This window comes from Ascaphus truei, chromosome 14 (genome assembly GCF_040206685.1).
Source record: "Ascaphus truei isolate aAscTru1 chromosome 14, aAscTru1.hap1, whole genome shotgun sequence".
Classification (NCBI taxonomy): Eukaryota; Metazoa; Chordata; class Amphibia; order Anura; family Ascaphidae; genus Ascaphus; species Ascaphus truei.
This window is the reverse complement of record NC_134496.1, coordinates 44139107-44166978: the sequence shown is the minus strand read 5'-3', so window position 1 is coordinate 44166978 and position 27872 is coordinate 44139107. Positions and strand designations below refer to the sequence as shown.

General features: G+C 44.6%; 1 protein-coding gene and 1 long non-coding RNA gene across 4 annotated transcripts in view; one reads left to right on the top strand and one right to left on the bottom strand.

Moving 5' to 3' along the window:
- LOC142466049 (uncharacterized) overlaps positions 1–23519 on the top strand; it is a 30158-nt gene extending 6639 nt beyond the window's left edge. The window contains exons 2-4 of the long non-coding RNA XR_012788041.1: positions 8709–8870; positions 21586–21641; positions 23150–23519. This is a non-coding gene — a long non-coding RNA (uncharacterized LOC142466049). The remainder of the gene's footprint in view (positions 1–8708; positions 8871–21585; positions 21642–23149) is intronic.
- Positions 1–25105, bottom strand: part of LAMP3 (lysosomal associated membrane protein 3) — a 29868-nt gene extending 4763 nt beyond the window's left edge. The window contains exons 1-7 of one of the 3 annotated variants that reach the window (XM_075570697.1): positions 24941–25088; positions 16517–16629; positions 14671–15158; positions 13519–13644; positions 10009–10066; positions 6908–7075; positions 2170–4139 (exon numbers count right to left, since the gene is read on the bottom strand). In XM_075570697.1, coding sequence (XP_075426812.1) covers positions 4000–4139; positions 6908–7075; positions 10009–10066; positions 13519–13644; positions 14671–15144 — 966 coding nt within the window. In that variant the 5' untranslated portion in view covers positions 15145–15158; positions 16517–16629; positions 24941–25088 and the 3' untranslated portion in view covers positions 2170–3999. Of the gene's footprint in view, positions 1–2169; positions 4140–6907; positions 7076–10008; positions 10067–13518; positions 13645–14670; positions 15159–16516; positions 16630–24940 lie in introns of those variants that run through there. The other 2 variants (XM_075570694.1, XM_075570696.1) reach the window with 2 other exon arrangements.
- Between the last annotated feature and the right edge of the window lie 2767 nt (positions 25106–27872).

Here is a 27872-nt window from a genome sequence, read left to right as displayed (position 1 = left end):
GTACTCCAGAAAATCTGCCATACTTGTATTGGCTTGTACATCTGCAATTCTGCGTCAGATGTAAGAAACTGTTCATACGCCGCAGCTCTGCTCCAAAAAAACAGTGCGTCCAAACGTTATTTTCTCCATGTTTATGCATAAACCCCTATATTTGAACTTTATCTTCAAACACTTTTTCTCATAACCCCCTTGTCCTTTCTCTGCCAAACGGGAGACCGGGATGTACAGCGAGATTGAGGCTTTCTAAATTGTAACTGGTCTCCCTGAAATTCATGGACTCCTCTGTGGTTCTGTGAGGGTCATAGCATGTGATGTACTTATTTCATGACAGAGGGCCCACTCTTCCCCTTTTGTTACAGACAGTGAATCCTATACGATGTCCTTCCTTTTCCTCATAGCCAAGAACTGAACTGGCAGAGTAGTTACTGTAGCAGTCACAAGGGAACATCATCAAATTCTATCCATTATAATCTTCTGATCTGAATTAAGTGATTAAACTTGTTCTGGGTTAAATTTTAACAACTGTATAAACTGCTTTTATTTATTTTTCCCAAGTGATAAATCTGCCTACAAAGAAAACAAGGCAAAGTAATGCTTCAGTATTGGAGAAGGAGTTAGCTTCGGATTTGCACAAGGACATTTTCTTTGATTATTAGCCTTTGTAACACCAATAAACACACTTTTTGCTTGACCCACCTAGAAAGTTTCTGGCTAAATTACAGGCCGTGCTGTATTAGTGCTGATAATAAGCAGCATATTAATGACAATACGACTTTAAGGTTTAGATGCAACTTTTAATGCACAATCATGCAAACAAGAAACCGGTTGTACTAAAGTGAGCGTATTATTTTCTGTTTTGAAGGCTATTTGGATAGTGATTCTGTACATATTGTAAAAGGTGTATAGTAACAATTCTACCTGCAGTTACTTGGTTCCTTTTTGATTGGCAGCTGAATGGTGGCCTTTTTAATCGGTTCTGTTCATTAAGGTGTGATCGCCATTATCACTAGTTAATAGTCGTTTGCCAGGAGCTGGTAATGGCTTTTGCCCATCAAGGACGGGCTCTTTATAAATGATCATGTACTGTACTGCGCTTTTTTAACCTGACCTGTCTCTTCTTCACGCGATCTGTTGACACGTAAGGAAGAAGAGAGCGGCGAAGTTTTGGAAACTCTGATGTTTATATACGAAGAATTGCCATGTTGCTCCCACAAAGGATATCACAACTTACAACAAAACTACATGTTTCCATGGCCAATACAGATACTAGCGGAGTGGCCAACTGAGCCACTGATTGAGCCACCTGTGCTGAAGTAGGGATATCCAGAAAACCTGACCTGTTGCTGGCCCTCGAGCAGTGGCGGATTAGGCCCGGGCCTTGGGCGGCAAAATTTGGGGGCTGCAAAAATGTCCACCCCCATATACTTTTGCCGCACTCCCTGTCCTATCAGGGCTGATGGGAAGTCACTTAGCTGTTACGGCCGCCTTCTTGCTTCCGCCTTCCCTTCTCATTCTGAACCGCAACGGACGCGATGTCACGTTACCATGGCAACGTGATGGCAACGTGACGCTGTGCCACATTGGTGACGTCACTGTGGTTCAGAAGGAGGAGGGGGCGGCAGCAAGGAGGCGGCCGTCACATGTAAGTGCCCTATGAGTGGATTCTACATGAGTCAATCACTGAAGGACATGCACTGAAGACATTCTGGCCCATGTTTACTAAACAGCACTATGACACTTTACTGTGCATTCAATAAAATAGGCAATATAGGGCCAAATTTACTAAGCAGTCTCCTGCCTTGACACCTCCAATTGAAGTCAATGAGCTGTAAGGCGTCTTCTAGCTCTGGGGGGGGGGTGTCATATGGCAGAAGATTACATGGTAAATACGTCCATAACGTTCTCTGGAAGGTGTCTTATGGAATAGCACCATTTAGTTAATATGGGCCATCATCCCATCACTCTGACTACCAGCAGGCGGTGTGAATAGGTCCTTAATAAAAGTCATTTTCTCAGCTCCTGAATGCCCTGCTCGCAGCTCACATTCAACCCGCAGTTCGACCCTGCGCTCCAGTCTCGCTGCCGTGGCTTGGATTCCCTCTTTATAGTGAAAATCGACCGGGCCCAGAAATATTTCAATAGAAGTTTTGAGACAGAACGACAGACAGGTTCGGAGACAAAGTCCTTATGTTTATTTAAAATTTCACAGTCAATTAACGAGAGGAAAATATGAGAAAATCGTATGAGATGACAGGGGAAGGGAAAAAGTAGGCGTAATCCGGGGGGGGGGCAAGTCCTGTCCTCAAGGGCCACAAACGGGTTACGTTTTCAGGATATCCCTGCTTCAGCACAGGTGGCTCAATCAGTGGCTCAGTCGTAGACTGAGCCACTGATTGAGCCACCTGTGCTGAAGCAGATACTGATTGAGCCACTTGTGCTGAAGCAGATACTGATTGAGCCACCTGTGCTGAAGCACGGATATCCTGAAAACCTGACCTGTTGGTGGTCCTTCTGGACTGCAGTTGCCCGCACCTGGTCTAATCAACCAGTAAACCCACGATTTCCAGTAATAAGCAGCCTGAGGGGTATTTCACGTTCATACGGCAACACGTCAAGTATTCTAGTTAGGATTACAACTCCGTTAATAAAATGTTCGCCCCAGTAATTACCCCGGATTAACCATGTGGAGTATCTATTCACATGAGAAAAGAAGATTCTGTAATGCTCACTTGGGCACCTGAAATATGTGGACAAGCAAATCATTCTAGGTACCTCAAAAGAAATACAATTGCAAGCAGTGAGGCAGACCGGCCACTCACGCCAGCTCCTTTGCAGAACTACCAGTACAAGACTTAACTCACAAGCGTTCTACTGGTTGTGTTGGGACCACTTGAGGTGGGACCATTGTAGGAGGTGGCAGCCTTTCCTCCCTTATTCTGGGACAAATTCAATACCAGTAATCGGTGCCTTATTTGGGGTTGCATTATCTGAAAGTAGCAGAGTAGGTGGCTCTGCTGCTTTATCCACAGTATTTTGTGACATTTATACTTGTGAATAAAGTTACATTACATGTCATTACTCTGTATTACAACAATGTGTGTAACTAATGTCCTGTGTAGACCAGCCTATGACATCTATAAAGAACTAAGTTGTTTTAGTGTTTCAAAGTAACTGGATTATAACGGTGAGAAGGAGTGGCTCTGAGTAAAGACCCTGACTGTTTGAATCGGGGGAACCTGGTTCAATTCCCGGTGTCAGTTCCTTGTCACTTTATCTCCCTGTGCCTCAGGCACCAAAAAAACAGATTGTAAGCTCATATGGACAGGGACGGTGTCTGTAACAATCATATGTGCTGCGTACTGCACTATACTGTAATTGTGACGCGCTTTGCGTCGCTTTGGAAGAAAAGCACTATATTAAATAAAGTTGTTATTATTCATTAAGATAGAAAGGTATATTTTAAGAAATAAATAGTTACACATTTCTGCTTGATATAAAATCCCCTGCAAATTATTTCCCTTTCATTACTGAATAAACACTCTGCTGTTCATTTAAAGCCCTGTCCAGCTAAACAAAGATACGTTGCAGTATCATGAAAGCAATGTATATAGCGCCTTAGCTACCATGCGCAATGATTACAATCATTTAAAATGAACGATTTGATTAGCTTTAAAAATGCTTGTGCAAAGATCTACTACACCCAAACATGAGTGAGAAAAGAATGCAGCAGAAGTTACAAAGTTACACGCAGTGGTGGATAAACCTGCCGCTAGTTACATGCATCAGTTATACATCAAAAGCGTTTTAACATATATATTTTTAAAAAATCAGAATTAAAAAAAAATTAACATCCTTTTTTTTTCTCTCTGAAAATGACTGAAACATTTCACGAGGGAAAGGAACGGGGTGAAAAAAAGCCACATAAAGGCAGACGCATGTGAGAGTGGGATTTGGGAGGTGAGATGGGGATGTCAATGTGAACGACGAATCTGATACATCCTATAGGCGCTCATATCCCGCGTTCCTTTTTCTTCTTGCAAGCAGCCACACGACAATGATAATGAGCGCCAATCCCACGATCGCTAGGACCACAGCCACGACCACTAATTGTTTGTGTCTGTCTGCGGAACATTCTTCCTCTGCAAATAAAAGCCACAGCAGCGATTTGCTGATGAAATGGAGCATTCAACGCAGATCCAGAGTTAAAGTTTACATGAGGGGCGGCCAACTCCTAGCCTCAAGGGCCACCAACAGATCAGGTTTTCAGGATAACGCTGCTTCAGCACAGGTGGCTCAATCAGTCGAAGACTGAGCCACTGATTGAGCCACCTGTGTTGAAGCAGGGACAGATTCAGCCACCTGTGCGGTAGCAGGGATATCCTGAAAACCTGCCCTGTTGGTGGCCCTTGAGACTGGAGTTGGCATAGTGCATGACAATGTCTATTTACCTAAAATCTAAAGCTCACGCGCAGTAGTTGTTCAGTTTTTAACGGGGCTTAAGCAGTACTTTAAAATGTGTCGCTAAATCCAGCCACCTCCCACCCACCCACGGCGCGCCATACATTCTAACATTAGCCTCGATGTTGTGGCAAAGCATTCAAGCTGCCATCTTGTCCATGCCCACTGTTTGATGAGTGTCAAAGGTCACTCAGAGTCACTGGGCAGCCTTCTTTAGTCAAGACCATGGCTTACTTTTGCAGTACAGCTTCACAATTGTGCAGGCGAAAGGGGATAAAAGAAAATGGCTGCCAACTGCAGTAGAGAACCACAAAATAACACCAAGGCTATTCTCCATAGGATTATATATAACAGGTTGGCCAACACCCGTCCTCAAAGGCCATCAACAGGTTTTAAGAATATCCCTGCTATAGCCCAGGTGGCTCAATCAGTCCCTGCTTCAGCACAGGTGGCTCAATCAGTGACTCAGTCTGAGACTGAGCCACTAATTGAGCCACCTGTGCTGAAAGCAGGGATATCGCTAATACCTGGCGTGTTAGTCTGACAAATCCTGCTACCTCATCCTCTGCAGCGCGCTGTGGGCTGGGTGCGTTTGCGCCCCGGGGGGGGGGCGCAAACGCACCCAGCGCGCTGCAGAGGATGAGGTAGCAGGATTTGTCAGACTCCGTGCTTGCACCAGCTTCTCCCCCCCCATTGTTGCCATGTTGTCTGCCCCTCTGGTGCAGAAGACGTTTGTTAGGTAGATAGTTATATCGTGGATTAGGTGGGGGGAAAAATGGCAGTTGGGATTAACCCTTGTTAATAAGTAAAAATGGATTGGAAGCAAAAGGTGACACGGTGTGCTCATTTGCATGTCATTTCCCAGAATCCCTAGCTGCAGTGGAAACACTGTATGCTGGGAGAGAATGGGGAAAGACAGGGTTGCAGACCTGTCTCAGACGTGCAAATGTGCTCACAGGTGATATTTTTGTTTGCTGTATGCTGTGTTGCGGAGGGGTTTTGTCACCTTTTCACCCACCATAATTTATAACGTGTGGTTAAATAAGTAATTAATGCATGTGCAACCACACGCAACACACCAAATGTATCCACATACAAAACAGGCACGGAGGGGACAGGGAAGGAGACGAGGGGTGTTACAAAAGTGACAAGAACATAAAGCCAGGTAGGTCAGAGACGGAAGAAAGATACCAGATCCATTAGGATTTCAGTTCATCTCATCAGTGGATAGAATTCTAAAGCATCGCAGGAGGCCCGGCAATAGAATGGGATTAATCCAAGGGGTTCTCAACTACAGTACTCAAGAGTCAAGGTCCTCCAACAGGTTAGTTTTTCAGGATATCCCTGCTTCAGCACAGGTGGCTCAATCAGTCCCTGCTTCAGCACAGGTGGCTCAATCAGTCCCTGCTTCAGCACAGGTGGCTCAATCAAAGGCTCAGTCTTTGACCGAGCCTCTGAGCCACCTGTGCTGGAGCAGGGATATCCTGAAAACCTGACCTGTTTGGGGGGTTTTGAGGACTGGAGTTGAGAACCCCCCTGGATTAATCTATTTCCTGGCGTCTACTATCGTCATATCACAATATTTGTGGCTTGCCAGTCCTCAGTACGTCTCCCCCTGACCTTCACACGTCGGAGGTCATTTACCACATTCCCGTGGCTGAAAAACCGAGGCAAAACCACTGCGCCAGGTTGATACATTTTTTTTTTAAATAAATACATAATTAAATAAATAATAATACATCTACAGCCGTTATTTGCCTTAGTATTGCAGCAAGGAGGTTTTGATAAATAAAACCACACTGAGAATCTCCTTGTATTGATATGTTATTAAATTGCGATCTCTGAGCAAGTCGGGTTAAGTAGTTAGTTGGGAATAAAGGTCAACAGGACATGATATTCAGCTGCGTAGAGCGAAGGAAGATAATGCATATAAAGGAGGCCCTTATATGTCTTTATTTATTTTGGAGGAGAAATGCAAGAAGAGGTCGTGCTCCTAAACTGGACCGTGGGAGCCTCAAGAAAAATATGAGGAGGTCCTTCTTCAGGGGTGGTTCAAACACCGGTGGTAACAGAAGCTAATGCAGCAAAGCAGGGGTGGGCCAACTCTCCAGTCCTCAAGGGCTACCAACAGGTTACCCCTGCTTCAGCACAGATGGCTCGATCAGTGGCTCAGTCCTTCTGATTGAGCCACCTGTGCTGAAAAACCTGACCTGTTGGTGGCCCTTGAAGGCTGGAGTTGGCCACCCCCTGCCTTAGTTGGATTCGAAACTACGTGTGATAGACACCAGGGGATCGGATACATGAAAGAAAGCCCAGGACCTTGTAGCATAATGTCCGCGTTTCTTTGCACGATGACGGCGTTCCTTTAACCCTCTCACTGCTCGACGGGCCTGCAGCGCATCGCTTAGTAACCTGTGCCAGCCAACCAACATAAGAGTGCTCCCCTTACCTTTGCCAAACGTGTTATTGTTGATGCCAAAGGCTTGCAGTTTCACGTCCGTCATCACCAGGCTCATGCTGCTGCTCAGCTTTATGGCGGGGGCGTGTTTGCAGGTCACTGCGTACCGATTGTCGGTTTTGAACAGCTTCTGGTTGCTGGCGTTGCCATACCAAATAACTGAAAACAAAAATAGACAACAGTTCCCTCAATCGTGGCTAACAGTGACCAGATAAAGATCTTATACGGCCTCCAGTTAGCTAGGCAATAATGTGCATATTGAGCCAAACCTTTCCGCCTTCACCCAAACTAGTGACCATCACCATGGCAACCGCCAATAACGATGCTGATCACAAGGGAAGTTAGTTTTATTCATTCTCAATACATTAAACTTTAAGGCAACTAGAAAGAGAGATTACCCCCTGACCGTATTTGTATATCTTCCGCAGGTCCCCAAACCTCCCTTATTTACCCTAATGTCACGTCAGATATTGGGACACAGGCATGAATTTCCGGTATGGGTTATTCCGGCGATAACTTTCATTGATTTGAATGGGAGTTACCGCTAGAATGGGTGTGCTAAACCTGAGTCTGCGCTTGATACTTGTACCCGGTTGTGTTTTAAGATTTAAAAAACAAACAGAGAGTCTGTATGGGGATTTGTTTTTTGTAACATAGTCTTGCTGGTGACGTGCTGCAGTGAATTCAGGGCACCCCTCAGCTAAGAACAAATGTTACTTTTAAAAATTAGGGCAATCGCCCTTTTCCAAGATGGCTTCTTCCAAGTGATGTTATCATCTGTAAGTAGTTTCCTATTGGCAGACATTTTTGTTTAGCAACTTGACACAGTTCAAGGAGCAATAACTCCCAAACCTAGAGGTGTACTGTACAACAAAAAGGATTTAATGTAGACAACAAAATAAAATGGCAATTAATGATGAATTGGCATATTCCGACAATTATCAATCATCAATCATCAATATACGCGCTCGCATCTTTTAGCATCAATGTATCAAGACCCTTTGCTCCAATTTGGCCCAGCTTGTAATTTGTAGGTTCTCAACAGGAGTGACACACATATAATAAGGGGGTGCATCACACATTGCATGGGACAATTTGAGGTTGCAGCTGCAAACTGTACATTATCTAGGAGTTTTTTGCCACTTTCCTACCATAGTGAAAACTCTGCCAGCAACAACTGGTGCAGTTAGTTAAGAGAAAGGTGACTTTGTGATGTTACATCGATACCTTTTTACTTGTACGTATTGGCAATATAGATATAAACTAGTACAGAAGTAGCCAACTCCAGTCCTTAAGGGCCACCAGCAAGTCAGGGTTTAAGGATATCCCTGCTTCAGCACAGGTGGCACAACCAGTCTCTGCTTCAGCACAGGTGACTCAATCAGTGTGGGTGGGTATACAGTGGCTGGAATAGAATTCCACATCCAGGGGACTACACAGGAAGACGTTCTATTCTGTGGAAGAGGGAGGTTATGCTCCATGCTTAGGCTGCGCTTATAGTGACAGCGACGCAACATCACGTCAAAACAAATGCATTGCCACCGTCGCGTGTGCTTATAGTAAGCGCGACGCGATGGAGCGACGGCTTGGTCGCAATCGCTGGAAGTCACCTCAATTTTCTTTTTCCAGCGACTGTAGCCTGATGTCGCCAGCAATATAAGCGCGGCCTTAGGTAGTGCAGAAGGTGTGTGGAAGGACTCTTAATGAATGGCCCTGTATGAAAGTCAATGAATACACACACTTCCCTTTTTAATATGTTGCTAAAGTTAAAGCCGTTACTCAATTTTTGCAGACATTGAATGTTGCCAGTGCAACCTCCAACACGGTCAGGATGTGGGTTTCTGAGGCAGCTGCTCAGCTGAGTCATGGGAGACGCCATCAATTCCTCATTCCTCGGGACTTCACATGCAATGTGGGACAGCAAATCTAGCATGAGGAGCCACCAGAGGCAAAGGTCAGAGCACTTTTTCCAGTTGTGCAACAAATCGTATCCAAACCGTCAGGGCCAGAATCATTCAAAAAGGTCAATTTAATAAATAAAATATTAACAGCACAGGTTTGCTACTTTTTTTTTAAAAAATGACCACCTGTGCTACTAAATGTAATAAATGCAGGCGTCCACATACAGGCGGTTCTCGGTTATCCAGCAGAATCCGTTCTGGAAGTAGCGTTGGATAGTGAAACCGTTGTAAAGTGAGCCCCGTGTTAATCAGTGGCGGTGAGCGTTGGATAACGCATTTCCGACGTCGAAAAACAGCCAATAGGGAGGCATTGAAAAGCGCTGGATATGCCATTCATTGTAAAGTGAAACGTTGGTTAGCGAGGACTACCTGTACAGTAAACTCCTGGTGAATAGTGGTATGTCTGTGCTGGTTTTGTATTCCTATTTGCCAGCCTGTGAAGAACTTTAGTATAATTATGTAAGAGTGGAAAAAAGGAACCAGCCTGGATTTCTATCACACAACCAGCTGGCGTGTAAAGGCCCTAAAACGCTAGTAACATGTGGCAAGTTGTAGGCCAGGCCAATCTTCCCGTGTATGTCCTCCCCCCATAGGGTCAGGCTGAATTGCAGAGAACTGGTTCCTCTTTGCTTGCAAATCTCTTACTGTTGTTCAAGATAAGAAGCAATGTGGAATGTCTGCATTGCACAGGCCTGCGAACTCCCATTGATGACACACTGTGCTCACTGGCCTGTACTGTTTGTATTTGCAAAAACTGCACCTTCCACGCGAAGGAGCTTACTGGGCCCGGTCCGATTGGAGGCGGTGCTTGTACACATAGAAGGTACTGGGGCCGTGGCCTCCGACTCCTTGGCTGCAGTGGAAGCACTGTATGTTAAGAGATATGGGGAAAAGCAGAGGTGCGGATCTCTCTGGATAAGTGAATGTGCTCACAAGTGCTATTTCTTTATTTGCCAGTCAATAATTATTATGCAGAACTAGCCTTTTGCAATTATTGCATCTTGAGACTGCTGCTCATAAATATGAGAGCTTGTCACCAACGGAGATAACGCTTTGCGTGCTAACGGGACCCTGCAATGTTTAATATTCCGTGATACATGAACAGGATGTTCAGTACGCAGCAAGACTTACTTGAAGGTGACAACTTGTACCTCACAGAAACCTCACTGATGTAATAAATGTGTTCCTCCTGTGGGAAACAAGAAGAAAAGGGAGCTCATGTTAAATAGCCACTCGCAGAACTGCTATCATAGCCCATTAAAATCGTGTGGGATATTGTTGCTAATTTAGTGTCTGAAAATGAAGACATTCATACCCTATAACAACTGCAAAGTCTTAATTGAAAGCAGCAAATCTTATATGTTTTTTTTTAAATATATCAGTTCTTTAGTATTAGATAATACTTACTGCATTTAAAAAAAATAGTAATCAACTCTTAATGCCATTTTTAATCAGTTTTAAAGCATCCTTTGATTTCTATAGCAGGTTTCAGCCCACCTCCCAAGCAGTGCAAGATCTTTGCAACACTTTCCTGCTTGTGATCATTTGTTGCCAAATTTCCCAGCAGTTTGTGCTATAAACTGCAACAATAGATAACGTTACCTTGGTTATATAAGGATACATTGTAGCTGCTGAGTTACACTGACTGATTATGTCAGTCACGCAATCGTGAATTTTACAGATTTGTAACAGGAGCGCGAAACAATTGTAAAACAAAGCTACAATTATGACCAAACCGCTCAGGCTTGTCATTGTTACACTACACATGTGTGTTTATAGGGTTGTAGATTTAGGCTCATTGTTATACATGTGCTATAAAGCAATGTATTTTCAGTGCTTGGCTCTTGTAGTTAAATTCAGTTACAGTAATATTAGATATAATTCTTCTTAGGATGCAAACCCCACGCGTCTCTGTGATATACAGAATAGGTTGGGCAGTATTTATAAGTTATATATTAATCTGTGCCTCAGAGACTTTACCATGTGATATTTGGTGCCCTTCTACAGAGAAATAAACAGACTTTCACAAGGCCCATGTTCTCCCACTATAAAGACCAACTCCAGTCCTCAAGCCCCACCAACAGGTCAGGTTTTCAGGATATCCCTGCATCAGCACAGGTGGCTCAGTCAAAGACTGAGCCTCTGATTGAGCTACCTGTACTGAAGCAAGGACTGATTGAGCCACCTGAGCTGAAGCTGGGGTAGCCTGAAAGCCTGACCTGTTTGTGGGGCTTGAGGACTGGAGTTGAGCCCCCTGATATAGACTGTGCTGATAGCAGGGCTTTGCAGGCAAGGTTCCCTTGTATGTGCTGGTTTTGTGTGACACGGTATGCAGGGCTTCCTCTTCTATATCACACAGTGGGAAAATGGTCAAAAGAAAAGTGAAGTGATAACCACGTGCAGGAAACGAGTGCTCTTATCGGGAACTTTCTGTTAATGTTCACCAGGATTCAGTTGTTCAAATGTCAAGACCATACTTTTGGGAAACACAGAAAAGCACAATTGCTTAATATCTGCCATCAACTGAGCTGGTTAAAGGGTCCTCACTAGCCCTAATAGCTATGCATTTTCAAGCCAGTGAATTAAGGCAGGGGTGCTCAATCCCAGTCCTCAAGATTCTCCCCTCCCTCCCCCCCCCCAACAGGTCAGGTTTTCAGTCTGAGTAAGACTGAGCCACTGATTGACTTAAGCAGGGACTAATTGAGCCACCTGTGCTGAAGCAGGGATATCCTTTAAACCTGACCTGTTGAGGGGTCTTGAGGACTGGAGTTGAGCCCCCCCTGCGGTAAGGGCATCATTCATTACTATGCATCAAACAGACCACAGTGATGTGTTGAATTCTACTTGTCTTGTGTAAGAAAGAATCTCGCAAAGTAAACCGTGAATTAGTTCATCTTATTCAAGGTCCTGAATTCCATTGTTTCCCTTGAAACTAACTACGTTCAAAACAAATCCAGAAGTTCTGTGTAATGCACAATATTATAATTGTTTTTGTTTGAACGAGTCAACCGCTAAATGACTACACGAAGCTGGCAAAGTCTCCGGTTTGTATTAAGGTTTGAGTTCGTTTGTATGAGGGTTATCCTTATAGGTCGCTAATATCCCTGTACTCTTTACATTTATGGAAATCATGCCAATGGTGAACTGAGTAATCACTTTATTTTGCCAAACAAAAGAGTACCCACTCTGTGAAAACTCCTGGATCGTTTTCTTACGAGTCTAGCCATGTTTGGGTACCATGTTTTGGCATCATGGGGTTGGTCATGGCACAAGAACACTAACTGTAGTTGTGGCAAAAGGTTAGAGGTTCGGAATAGGAAGGTCCTTAATGAACCTTCTAACTCAACAAATAACGAGAGATGTAATCTGAGGGAGGTCCCTGTTGACCGAAACGTCGGGCTAAGTGTCCCAATGGAGCAATAAATATATATATATATAGATTTTCCCCATCATATTTTCTGCTGGAAACTGAATCCCCTCTGGGGTCTCTGTTGTATTCATATTATTATCGTTTATTTGCAGAGCGCCAACATATTCGACAGTGTGGTACAATGGGGGGTAAAGAATGATGTATATTAAATAAAGAGTAGAGTAAAGTGGTCTCGATCAAACAAGCCAAAGGATTTATTGAAGGTAGATCTATCTTCAATAAATCCTTTGGATTGTTTCCTCAAGACCACTTGAGTGTCGACTTCTTTACTCTACTGGATTGTACGTGGGATCCACCACGATGCGGGACCACCTTTGATGAGCACCGGTGGCAGAGTATCATGTTTCTGTAAGTGCACCACACAACAATATCACATAAACAGTTACATACATGTGAGGACAAACCTGCACACACAGATAGGTAGTGAGGGCCCTGCTTGTGGGAACTTACACTCGAGTCTAGAGGCAATGAGGGACAATGGTGAAACAAGAAGGTAAGGTGGCTGCTCATTGTAGGATAAGGTGTGGCTCAGTCTGACAGCTGACTCCATTAAGGTTTTTTTTTTTTAATTGGTGGGGGGGGGGGGGGGCGGGACGAGGTGTTACATAGGGTGGAGATTGGTCCAGCTACACAGCTGGTCCCTATGGGGATGGAGGGGGGATGGGAGTAGGATGTTAAAGGTATGGCAATTAGGCTTCCTTGAAAATGTGAACTGGAAGCTGGGGGAGAATCTGGTGGTGCCTGGTAGGGAATTCCATAGAGAGGAGGCATCACAGGAGAGGTTTGTAGGCGGGAGTGAGAGGAGGTAATAAGGCGGATGTCGTGGGCAGAACATAGGGGGCATTTAGTTGTGTATTTGGGGATGAGGGTTGAGATGTAAGGGCTGGCAGCATCGTTGAGACCTTTGTAAGTCATTGCTAGGGTTTTAAATTAAATTCATGGGCTATGGGAAGCCAGAGTAGGGATATGTGTAGCGGAGCAGGAGAAGTGGAGCGGTGAGTGAGGTAGATGAATCTGGCAGCAGCAATGTGGATGGATTGGAGTTGGGAGAGGCAGACAAGAGAAATGCCAACTAAGAAGGTTGCAAGTGAGGTTTCCAAAGCTCTGTACACTATAATGTTATCTATAAAGAACTCAAACAAAGTGTCACAAGATTCAATCAATCACTCATATAAAAAAGATGGATGATTAACACACAAAAAGCATCCTACCTTAACAAACATAAAATTGATGGAACCCTCTGGAAACGTCAGGTTAAGATTTGCCTTGTTCGCGCCACATGTTCCGGTTACTGCTGTCCGGGATGAGTTTGGTTCAACATTAAAGTACCGGTGATCCTGTGTGGGGAAAGTGTAACCGTTCAAATAATGATGTCAAAGTTCATCAGAGCCGCCCAGTCCTATCTGCGCTACCTTTGTACTGTCAGAAAGGGCTGTACTGTCAGAAAGCGCAGCGGGACCGAGGCCTTAGACACAAACCCCGCTTGATCTGAGCCAAATGCATTTTCCCTAATTACACACAAGGAGTTTCTTGTTCATTCTTGGATCATTCTTGTCAAATGAGTTTGGACCCCGTTGCCTCAGGGTGTTGCATTAGTGAAATTCTGAAGATTCATTATGTTGGAAGAGGTGTGTGGGTTCACGTCTGTGCCGCTGCACGTGCGTGTCGGTGTTATCTGCCTCTGCATTTGCGCTGGAGGAGATGGCTGCCTGTGCGCATGCGTGCCACCTCTGCGCATGTGATGGGTGTATTGGCTGCCTCTGCACATGCACTGTAGGGGCCGCTCACCTCTGCGCATGCGCTGGGAGGTGGCAGACATCTCTTCGCATGCGTAGGGAAGAAACTGGGAGAGGAAGGTGCTACCGGCTTCTGCGCATGCGCAGGGAGGAAGACGTCACTTCCGTTACAGACTTCTGTCACCATGAAGCAGATTTGTCCCAGGAACATTTTTGTAGGTAGGTGCCAGCAAAGAAGTTTCACTTCAAAAACGGAAACCCCCTTTGCAGCCAGAGAGATACGTTGCAGTTCGTTCTGGCATTGAAGTTGTTAAATCGCGGATCACTTATTGCACCTGGGGTAGCGAAGGGGTTAGTTCAATTGTATCACAAGCAGTTATCTCCGCAGTGCAACATTGCAATAAAGAAATGTGTGAGGCACAATACAGAAAAGTAAGCAATGCAATAAAACTGTGTTAAAACAGTGTTACGTGTTGTAACTTTAACCCGCGATCTATTTCTTTTTTACAGAACGAGGCCTCCCAGTGCATGGCTTCTCGAGACAATATCCAGGGACTTTGTCTCAGGATGTTACGGGTCTATGCTATGGTTTTCCCACAATCATTCTGAGCTAGAGCTTTCTCTTACCTGTGCAGAAAAGTCCAGTTCCAGCTCTAGTCCCATTAATGCCTTAATACATGTGTTGTTCCCTGTTTTCACCGAGTAGTTTCCAGTTGTAGGTGGTGAAGGTTTTGGTGGCAGGGTTGGTATGAACGGTGTTGTGGTATTGGTTGTGTGGGCGGTGGTTGTGTGGGCGGTGGTTGTATTAGCGGTTGTGTGGGCGGTGGTTGTATTAGCGGTTGTGTGGGCGGTGGTTGTATTAGCGGTTGTGTGGGCGGTGGTTGTATTAGCGGTTGTGTGGGCGGTTGTTGTATTAGCGGTTGTGTGGGCGGTGGTTGTATTAGCGGTTGTGTGGGCGGTGGTTGTATTAGCCGGTGTGCTTGCAGTAGTTGTTGTGGTATTGGTTGTGTGGGCGGTGGTTGTGTTAGCCGGTGTGCTTGCAGTAGTTGTTGTGGTATTGGTTGTATTAGCCGGTATTATTGGTGCCGTTGCATCACCCATGTGAAGTAGAATTCCTGGAAATAGGAAACAGTTAAAGGATTAAAGATGTACATAACAGGTACAAACATAACACCAGTTAAGATGCAGTCTGTGCTATTTAGTTTGGAAAACACATTTTCCTGTTGATTTGATCTACTTAATAACCCTTCTTATGTTTCTTTTCAGAATATTTATACCCATTTTATTGCAGTAGTATCACAGTAAATATTTGGTTCACACGTAATTGCTGTGTTGCTTCATTCAATTTGTAAAATATGATTTTTAATAAAGAACATAAATAACAAAATGCTTTTCTGTTTTAATCATACATTGTGCATTGCTAGCTACAGTAATTTACCCATTTCCGAGATATGTAGCTTTTTAATTCCAGTATGCACAGCATTATTGTATCGCAGTGTAAGGCACCGGGCTAGCAAGCTATAGAGAGTCAATATATCAATAATAAGAAGAGTGGGGGGGGGGGGTAATTATTACATATTATGCTATCTAATAATGTATATAAATATAGTAATTCCCATACCTCGTGCCTTCTATTAGTTATAAACCCAGGGGGGAAAAGAAGAAATCAAAGCAAAATACTGTATACAATGATGTTTTCTCATTAGAAATCCTTGAATATGCATTTAATCACTCAGGACTCGTTCCTGGTATCTCTACAAGAGGGATGACAGCCTCTTTGAAAGTAGAGAAAAGCTTAAAGATATGTACAGCAAGGTTTCCTTCGAGTGCTACAGGGGAACGACACTTACAAAAACCACCACTTTTGGTTTCTTGCACTTTCAGAACAATAAATATGGCCGCCTAATGCAAGTGCCAGAAAACGCCTTAATGGTCCATTCAAGTGAATTACTCAACAGAGGCCTTTATATCTCTAGTTTCAACCTTTGTGGGATGGAACAATGGCCATCGGTAACATCAGTCCATAAAAAATAGGATACAAAGTATTCATCCTTTTATTTTTCTAATATGCAGGACAGTATGACAATGTAGTCTGATAAAATCCTCAACAATAGTGGACCACCATTGAACCCCCAAAGGTCAGATGTAGTATATTCAAAAGAATACTAAAACAAATATAATGTAGATTATCTTCTATATCCCAAAAGGTTGTGAAATGTATTCAGTGCGCTCAAAAATAGGCCTTGAATCCCTCTCCAAGTAGTTGGATCCATATATGTAGAAAAAAAGAATTTGGTATAACATCATAATAAAAAAAAGTCATTTAACACTCACAGACTTTAAACCCCTTCTGATGTCTCTAAAGCCTACCCAATGCGTTTCACCAAAGTGAAAGGCGTTGGGGTCCTGTGGAAGCCAAACCTTGATGAAAACGCGTTGGGGTGGACTCTGGAGACCGGAGACAAAGACTTACACTGAGATCCAAATGACTTCCAGAGTGTCTGATTAACCCCGAAGGGACGGAACCCATACAGAGCGAAACCGGAACTGGGGCTAAGATGCGGGCAGAGAATTCTGGTGACATACCTGTTAAAAGACCGATCACAGTTTTAAAGCCTGTGAGTGTTAAATCACTTTTTTATTATCATATTTTAAACAGCATTACACTACTTACCATCTTCTTTTTTCTACATATATGGATCCAACTACCGGGAGAGGGATTCAAGGCCGATTTTACCTCTGAGAAATGTTGAGCGCCCTGAATAACGTCACAACCTTTGGGGATATAGAAGATAATCTGCACTATACTGTTTTTGTTATTCTTTTGTATAAACTGCTCCTGATGTGTGAGACATTACTGGTACAAGACTTCTGGATGGTCTTTGGGGAGCAGCACCCACCGCTGGGAGATTTTCTTTCTTACCAGTGGGTGTGTGTTTGGAGATGTATTTCCTCTCTTAAGGTGATTCACACATATAGTTCACAAATAGTCACATTGAGTTGACCTAGTTGAGCTTTTCACATTTGTTATGTGATGTTTTTAAACATGCGATCGCTTTTTGAGGAGTTGCTATAGGAGGAATTGGGCCGAAGGGATTTGGCGTAACATTATAAAGGGATTTATCGAAGTCTTCACCTCCAAGGCTGTTTTCTTTTTTGTGTGTTCGTTAAAAATGACAGCAAGAGGGGCTATAAGTGAAAGTTCGGGTTTAGCTAGCACAGCAATGCAAAGGATTCCATACATTAAAAGCATACAAAAACAGAGTAACTAGTCGCTCACCTAGTAGTAAGGTAATAAAAACTTCGGTGCTTAGGGAATATACATACTGGAAACACTTGAATCAGTGACTAAGAGGGTCACTATAAGCCCTAATGATAGCACTCAGAAGTCACCATACATGAGTGAGTATGATGTGCTGGAGAAATAAGTGTAATCACTAGAACCAAAAGTAGGAGGTATATAGCCTCCTGCCACAAACCTACAGGCAGCAGATAAAAACAGAAAAAATAATAAAATTTTATTAAATAAATCAATGACCGACGCAACTAAACAACTATAGGGAACATATAAATACACACACACATGGGATATTAAAATCCTCTCGGAAGTAACGGTGGTGGGCTAATAGCTAATGACATGCACATATGTAGATACACATGTATAGGAATAGTACAACGATATATGCGGAGGTAGGTAAACTGTACACTGCAGGGAAATTCACATCAGTATAGAACTATACAGAGTAATGGCTGTATACTCTGCTAGCGTATATAGCACAGCATAGAGCGCTGCAACCAGTGTAAATACCTCAGCCCCACACGCAGCTGGTATGCGTTTTGTTACCCAATTGGTAGATATATAACCGGATGGTATATACTTGTGGGGAAACAAGGGAGGCACTTGATATATTATACACACGCTGTTGTTCAAAATCGCTCTAAAGTAGGCTATAAATGGTCTGATTAGACCTTCAACGTCTGTAGTGTGAAGTATAACAGCGCGTCTCTGTGTCTGTGAGATACTACCTTCACCGCATGTCACTGCCCATACTCGCCATTCTTCCTGGTGTGCGTCAAGCGTCTGACGTCACCATACCCCGACGTACGTTTCACGTGCTTGGCACGCTTCTTCAGGGGGAGGAGTCACACTCCGCAATGTAGGGGATGCTGAGTTAAGTAGTGTAGTGGCTGGGAGGAGCCAGGATATCGACCAATAGTGAGTAATGGTTGGAACCTCCTCACTGGAAAAGTAAATACACAGCGGAATAGCTGTGTCTATAATGACAGATACAAGGATCTGATCCGTTATTGGGGTCACTAATGCATATGCTCGAATTGTGTAGAGACTTAAAGAATAGATCTTGGCTTAGTGTAAAGTGTACTGCTATTAACCCTTTCATGGATGATGCTGGTTACTGAGGGCAAAATAGCATGGAAACTGTGGTTCAGAGATAGGCTCTTGAACTACAGATGTCGGGGTATAAACACATACATACAGTTAATGATGTATGTGATATTGGAGGTGGAGTTTGCTTCTGCAAACATAGCAGCACCCTATTGTCCAAAATGTGGGTGTGTAAGGTAGAGGATTGAGTCTCCATGTCTCAGTATTGAAGGTAAGTATATGGGTACCCAACTATATGTAATAGGTGGGATATTCAGATGTAGAGCATATGCAGCAGGGAGCAGAGGTCAGGTAAGTATGTATCAAGGTGTAATGAAAACAGTGCCAAGTGAAAAACCAAAAAAAGGAAAAGAATAAATATAATAAGTACAAAAACCCAAACTCGTGTTGTGTTTTATTAACGTGATAAATATAGTAGGTGATAAATAATTAAGGTGAATGATGTGATGTATTAATGGCTCTGACAAAAATAATCAGAACGGAACCTATATATTAATCCAGTATACCAGGATCCCTTAATATCCCCTTTTTTTGGTGCTGTATAGTTATCGTGCTAATAAGAATGGCGTGTGTAATGTAGGATTGTGCTAGACTAATTGAGATCGCCCAAATGGTCAATACGATCTCGCTATCGTTACATATACTCTCTATCTAATGAGTGGTAAGTTCATAAAAAGGAAGAGAAAAGAAAACCTTCATTGAGCCCTGCTGGAAAGTGTGTGTTAAGCAAGAATATCCATCGACATTCAGCTTGGCGAAGTCTGCAGTCCCAATCACCTTTACGTGGCCCCCATGGGACATGTTCAATACCTATAAATCTGAGTACTGATTGATCACCCTGATGATGTTGAAGTACATGTCGTGCCACGGGTGTATCTGTTTCATTCCGTATGGAGCCTAGATGTTCTAAGACCCTGATTTTGAGGGGTCTATGTGTTTCTCCTACGTATTGTTTACCGCACCTACATATAATTAAATATATGACCCCAGTAGTAAGACAGTTTATGAAACTCTTAATAGTATGTTGTTGCTTATTTTCTGAATCTGAGAAGGTTTTGGTGACTTGCATAGACGTGCAGGCCTTACATCGTCCACATGTGTAGAAACCGAGGGGTTTCGGGCCCAGCCATGTCCTGGCTGTGATGTTTTGAAAGTGGCTATGCACTAGTCGGTCCCTCAGGTTTTTAGGTCTACGACTAACCATATTGGGGGACTCTTTCAACACTTCTGCAAGGTCTTGATCCTGCAATAGAATATGCCAGTGTTTTTGCAGGATCTGTCTCACTGTGTTCCACTGACTGTTGTACGTACTGACAAATCTAATTGTATGTTCAGTGGCCTGCTGTTGTCTTTGACCCTTATTCAGAAGTGTAGTTCTATCTGTGTTTAGAGCCCTTTGGTATGCTTTCTTCACGATCGGTCTAGTGTAGCCTCGATCATAAAACCTGTTACCCATATCCTTAGACTGATGTTTGAACTCCTGGATACTTGTACAGTTCCTTCTCAATCGAAGGAATTGTCCAGTAGGGATGCTTTTTATCATATGTGGGGGTGATGACTTTCGGCCTTCAGTAAGCTATTAGTTGAAGTAGCTTTCCTGAATATAGTAGATGATAGTTTGCCGTCCTCCCCTTTGGAGATTGTCAGATCTAGGAAGTTGATACGTTCCCTGTGTGCCTCATATGTCAACTTGAGGTTATGTTGGTTCACAAACTCCTGCAGTAGTTAATAAACTCCTGCAGCAGTTCTGGGGTGCCATTCCACAATAGCAGGATGTCATCTATATATCTAGACCACATGTCTATGTGGCTAGTGTACATATCGTGGTCTTCCGTGTGTGTGTGTATTTATATGTTCCCTATAGTTGTTTAGTTGCGTCGGTCATTGATTTATTTAATAAAATTTTATTATTTTTTCTGTTTTTATCTGCTGCCTGTAGGTTTGTGGCAGGAGGCTATATACCTCCTACTTTTGGTTCTAGTGATTACACTTATTTCTCCAGCACATCATACTCACTCATGTATGGTGACTTCTGAATACATTAAAAGCATGCAGGGGCAGACCTGTTTTGGATCCCTTCTGGACGGGTCCAACAGGTCAAAAAAGAAACTTGAGACCGCATTAAAGATATGAAATATGTGGAGAGGGGGGGGAGAGGGAGAGAGAGGGGGGGGGGAGAGAGAGAGGGGGGGGAGAGAGAGGGGGGGGGAAGAGAGAGAGGGGGAGAAAGAGAGAGGGGGGAAGAGAGACAGGGGAAAGAGAGACAGGGGAAAGAGAGAGGAAGAGAGGGTGCAAAAGAGAGAGGGGGGAAAGAGAGAGTGGGAAATCAGAGAGGGATGGGAATAGAGAGAGGGGGGAGATCAGCGAGGGGAGAGAGAGGGAGGCCGTTACTGTGTATAAAGTGTGTGCATACAGATTTTTTTTGCAAAATGGATTCCTGTCCTGAAATGTCCAATAACAAGGAACTAAAAATCTGCTGGCACAAACTCATAAGGAGCTGGCCCGTGTACAGTATATAAACAAGGCTGTATATAAAAAGGGCCCTTTTATTTAAAAAATGTCCAAGATTTAAGGCCCTTAATTGGCTTTATAGTGGGCTGCTTTTGATCTGCTCTCTCCCAGCTTCATTTCGTTTTCCTTCTAGGTAAAATGCTACAAAATCAAGAAATTGCTTTTAAAGCTGCAGTTCAGGCAATATCCTGCATGTGTGGTTTTTTTTTTTAATAAATCAGTTCTGTAGTACGAAAAAATACTTGTAGCATTTTCTGTTTTTAAAAAAAAACAACTTTGAAAGACCAATTTTCTTGTATTCTATTTTAACAAGCATGCTTGTTCCTATAGCAACGATTTACATTCCCCATATTTAAAGATGTCGCCAAACTTTCCGATCAATAGACGGAGAACGAATTGACCGGCAGCTATGCAGTTCTTTAGGTAATTAGAGATTGCCCACATGAAACTATTGAAGTTAAAAAAAAAACGGGAGCCTGAACTGCAGCTTTAACCTCATGCAGTCAGCAGATTCCTCATTTACTGTAATCTGTGAAATTCACAGTTACGTTTTTAAAATTGTATTTTTATTGACAGATCTCTTGTATTGTACTGAATTAAAACAAATGTTCCATTTCATTCAATAGGTATATATCGCAGAACGACGCTACGCTGGAACAAACAGAGCCTCAACTCCAAGAGAGTATGTCAAAAATGATCAAAAAGCTATAATGTCCTTGCCTTGTAGAGTTGTTTTTCTTATCCCATAAACACACGTCCGCAGGAGGGCAAAACTAAGAGCGTCTTTCCTTCGCAATGAAAAGACATCAGGGTTCTAAATATGGCGGCCGGCAGACAGAGGACCCGCCCGCCGCCATGCTTGAAACCCGACACTGTTCTCCATTACCAGGGAAGAAATCTTTAAGGCCTCGTCCAGGTAGGGAACGGGCGCGGTGGCGCTCCGGCGCTGCGCCCTGCTCGGCCATGCTTTTCCTGGTCACAGAGCTGGTTCGTCCTCATTGGGCAAACCGCTCACGTGACGCGCTTGCGAGCAGCAAAATCAGTTTTGCTTGCTCGGCAAGCGGCTGAGCGCAGAGCAGGCGCGCCCGCCCACGCAGGCCACGTGCATTGTCGCAACGGGTTCAGCGTGAGCGCGCGTGCCCACACAGCGCCCCCCTGGACGAGGCCTGGGGCATATGGAGTAGGGGCCCAACGTGGGGCAACATGAAAGCTTTTTTTAAAAAGACTTTAAAAAGGGCAGATTTTGGTAACCACTTTTGTTTTTTTTTTGTTTTTTACACCTTATTTTCCTCTACCAAATTCTTATGACCATTTAAACACCTGCCATCTCGGAGTTGGAGCGTAAAAAAGAAATGGTTTCACAACTATTGATTTTAGGTTTCATTTCCTTTTCTGCTCTCTGGGGTTTCTCGGCTAACGGAGGGGTTGGTTTGGGACCTCTGGTTACACGCAGGCATGAAATAACTCGGAAAGGCAGTTTTACATGTTTTTCTGTAAAACAATACCACACAAATCTAAGCTCACGTGGTACATAGTCCACAAAAGTCTTGCGCATTCTAAATGTACTTATCTTTGAAGATAAGGCAGAGCTTTGAACGCTCAAAGCAAGACGGGGATCTTTGCAAGGGAAGACTTAAAGCAGCAAACCAAGCCGTTTCTTTTATTATACTGGATCGCAGCAGGGGATTTCCGGAGCAGAACCCCATTAATTTCATCTCTGGGGACACCCTGCTTCTGGAAATACTTACCTCATACGGGGTGCTGGTAGCTGTCTGGCTCGCGTAAAGGGTTCACATTATGGCCGCTTTTAAAGGCTCTCGCACCCTGTAAGCCAATAGGAAGCCGTGATGTCACCCGGTCCGGTTTCCTATTGGCCCACGTAGCACAGAAGCTAAAAATACCTGAAATACTAGCACCCACTTCGGAGGTAATTAAAGGTGTTCAGCTGCAGAGACCCCTTGCTTCAATCCTATATACATTTTTTTCTCCTTTAAAGCTGCAGACCAAGCAATATCCTACATGTGTTTTTTTTTTAAATAAATCAGTTCTGCACTATGAGAAAATACTTGTAGCATTTTTTTTAAAAAAACAACTCTAACTTACATTTTTAATGTATTATAATGTAACAAGCATTTTTGATTTCTATAGTAACCATTTACAAAGTCACATCCCCTTCCTCTTTTGAAACAGGCTCTGGCACACCCCTTTTGGAGCCCTGCCCTCTCTCTAGCAGTGCACCAATTTTATCTAGTGGCTGCCTGGTCAGATGATCTTCCCCACAGAACTTTGCACCTTTGGTCCTCTTCTGCTGCACTGACAGTCATTTAGTGAACCCCCGAGCCGAATCTTCGCCGATCAATCACAGGAGAACGGATCGATCGGCAACAGCTAATTACTTATCATTGTGTGGATTGTATAGATGCGCACATTAACGGGGAACAATAAATAACGGCAGCGGAGACTGCAGCTTTAACAGCTAAACATTAGCAGTTCCTTAGCCAAAAAAGCTCAGAAAAGGGCTCTGGATGCAAAGCTCCCTAGGACTAAAACAAGACGTAAAGCGAACGTAAACATTTTTATTTTGAGTATTATATTGTGCCTGTAAATCCTTCCGTTCGATGCAGTGCAAAGACTGCTTATTAAAAGATCTCTCCAGCCTAGCGGATAGCACAGATACTTTTATTCATGCTTTTGTCTTCTTTTTTAACCCTTCAGTCTTTAACTGAGCCTCTGATTGAGCCACCTGTGCTGAAGCAGAAATATCCTGAAAAACCTGACCTGTTGGTGGTCCTTGAGGACTGGAGTTGACCACCCCTGTACTATTTCTACACAGGGGTTGCTCAACTCAAGTCCTCAAGCTCCCCCCTTCCTCAACAGGTCAGGTTTTCTGGATATCAACTGCTTCAGCACAGGTGGCTCAATCAGAGGCTCAGTCAAAGTCTGAGCCTATTTATTTATAAAATGTTTTACCAGGAAGTAATACATTGAGAGTTACCTCTCGTTTTCAAGTATGTCCTGGGCACAGAGTTAAGATGACAAATAATAAATGGTTACAATACATAATTAATGATTAAGCCACTTGTGCTGAAGCAGGGAATGATTGAGCCACCTGTGCAGGCACTGGAGTTGGCCACCCCATACTGTTTCTACGCATGATCACCCAGGGTATGAAAACCAGTCCAACCGGTGTCACGGTATTTAATACAAGAAGAATAAAACGAGGCTGTAACGCCCACTGCGGCTAAAACAAGATTGAGGAAATGTAGAGAAAACATTTGGGTTCCTAAAAGAAACACACACGGAAGCAGAAAAAATAAATAAAGCAACGTTTGCTGCCAGGCGGCCCAGAGCAGCGTCGCTGGCAGCGAAACGGGCCTGTGCGGTTATATAAACATTGAAGTATTTAACTCCCTGTGTAATTTTTGTCACATTGGATGTAGCATTGGGTATTTTTGTCTTTTGTGGTATACATTTGTCCACGCTCAGTAGCACTCCTTTTGTATGAGAGAGAGAGAGAGAGAGAGAGAGAGAGAGAGAGAGAGAGAGAGAGAGAGAGAGAGAGAGAGAGAGAGAGAGAGAGAGAGAGAGAGAGAGAGAGAGAGAGAGAGAGATATGCCCCCCCCTTATCTTTTTTCCGGGGTCATTTGACCCCGCGGCATCATTTGACTCTGCATTGTCATGGCAATGCGTCGCCAGAAGCCACTGGAGAGCAAGTAAGAGACATACAGAGGCCTCACCCGCTGCCCCATGTTGTGGGGATGGTCGCGAAGCCTCTGTAAGCGCAGAGCCCCCCCCCCCCCCAGAAAACTTCACCCCTCCCCCCAGTTTGCGCACCCCTGGGTTAGAGCTTGCAGGGATTGTGTGTTCTGTAATATAAAACTAGTCTGGTATCATACGTAGGTTTAGGACCTCCTGCGTTCCTGGTGAATGTGCTATTCGCTGCTGTAAGTAGTAACTAAATTACGTGCAGAATACACTTACCGGAGAACAGCAGAGCTCCCATCAGTACCACGCGATCCATGAGTACGTTTCAGCAGCTACTGCGCGGCGCGGGGACAAGGAGACGCTGCTCTGGCTGCTGAGCTCCGGGAGGAAACGAGGCTAGAAAGTTTTGCAATGTGCTTTACCAATCAGTGTGACGTGAAAACAGGGAAATGCTGCAGCTCACTTTCACTTTCAGGTCTTGGTACAAACAGCAAACCCTTGAAGCAGCAATCCCCCGCCCCCAAGCCTATGTGAGCGCAACTCGTATCATGTTAGCACCTTGCACACTTAGCATTTCCTGCTCGTTTTCTGTGTGTTAACAATCATGACTAGTCTCCAGCTATTGATGATACTGTGGTAGCCTTCAGGCTGGGGCATGCTGATTGAACAGACAGCCTTAGGCCTCGTTCAGGGTGCAGGCTTCGGAGGGAGGGCATGCTGCCGTGCGAGCTGCCGTGGGACACAAAGTATTCAAATTGAATGCTGGTTGTCAGGGTAGCAGCTGCCCTGTCTCCGAAGCCAGGAATTGACGCTGGCTACAGTTTCACTAAACAAAAAATTTGTTTTTTGAAGCTGCAGCAGTGTCACTGGGACCTCGGCAGCCAATGAAATCATTCTTGAGAATGATTTCAAGACTGCAGCCTCGATCCCTAACCTCACGTGTGTAGCCCCGCCCCCTCCTCAACTCCTGAAAACGTCTGCTGGGGATGAACACACATCGCCCAGCAGACTGCCGCCCTCCCTCCCGAACGCCCTCCCTCCAACTCCTGCCTCTGGCACCCTGAACAAGGCCTAAGGCCTCGTTCAGGGTGCCAGCTGCAGGACTCGGAGGGAGGGCGTGAGGGAGGCAGTGCTGCAGTTTGCTGGGCGATCTGTGTTTATCCCCCAGCAGACTTTTCAGCGTTGGGGAGGGGGCGGGGTTACACACAGCAGGGTAAGTATCCAAGTTGCAGTCATGAAATCATTCTGAACAGTGATTTCATTGGCTGCCTTGGTCCCTGTGACGCTGCTGCAGCTCCAAAAAACGAAATTTTCGTTTATTGAAACTGTAGTCAGCTTCAACTCCTGGCTTCGGAGACAGGGCGGTTGCTACCCTGAAAACCAGTATTCAAATTGAATACTTTGTTTCTCACGGCAGCACGCACGGCAGCACGCCCTCCCTCCGAAGCCAGCACCCTGAACGAGGCCTAAGGCAGTGGTCGCGTCCATGTGGCGTATGGGCGGAAGTGGGAGGGGGCACGCTTTGCGCAAGAAATCAGTTCAAACTGATTTCTTGGGGTGACAGGCCGGTCACGTGAGCGATTCACCCAATGAGGGCGAACCAGCTCCGTGACGCCCCTAGTCACGCCCCGTCCACCTTGGCCAGGGAAAGCACACGCTTGCAGTACCTCACAGCAGAAAAGGTGCTTGATAGCGCTCTAACAAACCTAATAATGTGCATATAATTAAATGTGAAGAATTAATGTGAAATAATAAGTGCCCAAATATATAGGTGCCAAAATATAATGACAAAATAAGTGACAATATACAGTGAATTAAAGTGCTCAAATATAAGAGGCTTAGCAGACACACTCAACCATTTGTATGAGACTGTTTCAAAAATCTTGCATGTTGAATTCTTTCAAAAGAACCAGTGGAGCGCCGCTTGCAGCCATGTAAAAATAAAAAGACATCACATAGCGTAGAAATGTCATAAAGTGAATATAATGATAGTGTGAGGCTCACAAATGGCAACTCACATAAAAGCAGCAAAAAGGAGCAGTCATCCAACTTTAAGGGGTGGATGTTCCCTATGGTGTGTGCAGCAACTACCGGCAACCGATCTCCAAGAAAGAGAAAAAGACCAAATAGAGTAAGACGGTAAAAATATATTCTTATAACATAATACAAATGGAGGCTTACACTTAGGATGAAATAAAACAGCGTGATCAGCAGCGGATAACAGGTACACAGTGGGTCGCGATCTACAGTGGGTCGCGTGTAGGTCTCCGCTACTCCGGGGCTCTCGTCACTTCCGGTGCGTCTGAGACCTCCGGACTCTGTGGTGAAGGCGCGTTCGCGGTCTTCCCTCTGGATGTTGGTTGGCTGGACACTCGGCTTCGTCAGGAGTCCCTCACCTCACAGCCTCCGCGTGGGCGAAATCACCATGGCCCCAGCCTTACACTGCTGCACTGGGGTCTGAGGAGGGCTTTCTGTTAACCTACCAGACGCCTAATATTTCAAACTCTTCTATCTCCTGAACGAAGCATCAGGAAAAAAATACAGCTTTAGAAAGGACAAGAAGAGATTGCTCAGCGCAGGGGTGGGCAAACTCTAGCCCTCAAGGGCCACCAACAGCTCAATCAGTGGTCCAGATGCAGGGGGGCAGTGGAAGGGGGAGAGAGTATAATTCAGGGCCGGCTTTTCATTTTGTGGGGCTCTGTACAGTGGCCTCTTACGTGGTCCGGTGGGCCTTTCTCCTCAGACCTGGCGGGGTCACATGACGTCACGACACCATGCCGCATCACGTTGTCACGGCAACTCGGGGCCATGCGGCATCACATTGTCACGGCTACGCAACGCACGGAACATTGCGACACCATGTGATGTCATGTTGTCATGGCAACGTGCCACCATTGGACGTCACGGGGCCGTGATGGGACGCTGTAGGAGGGGCGATGCCCGGAGATGCCGATGGACCAGGTGAGAGATACTTACAGAGGCCCTGCGCTCTCACCCGACAATCAGTTTAAATGTTGGGGGGGCAGCGCGGGGTTCGGTGCAGGGGCACGGATGGAACCGCCATCACTCCGGCCCAGAGAGTATTAGTTCTGTTTTGGACTTGTTACGTTTCCGATAATGGTGGGACATCCAGCAGGAGATTGCGGAGAGACAGTTAAATGCTAATGCCCTGGGTATCCTCAGAACATTGATACTATAAAGCAGGGGT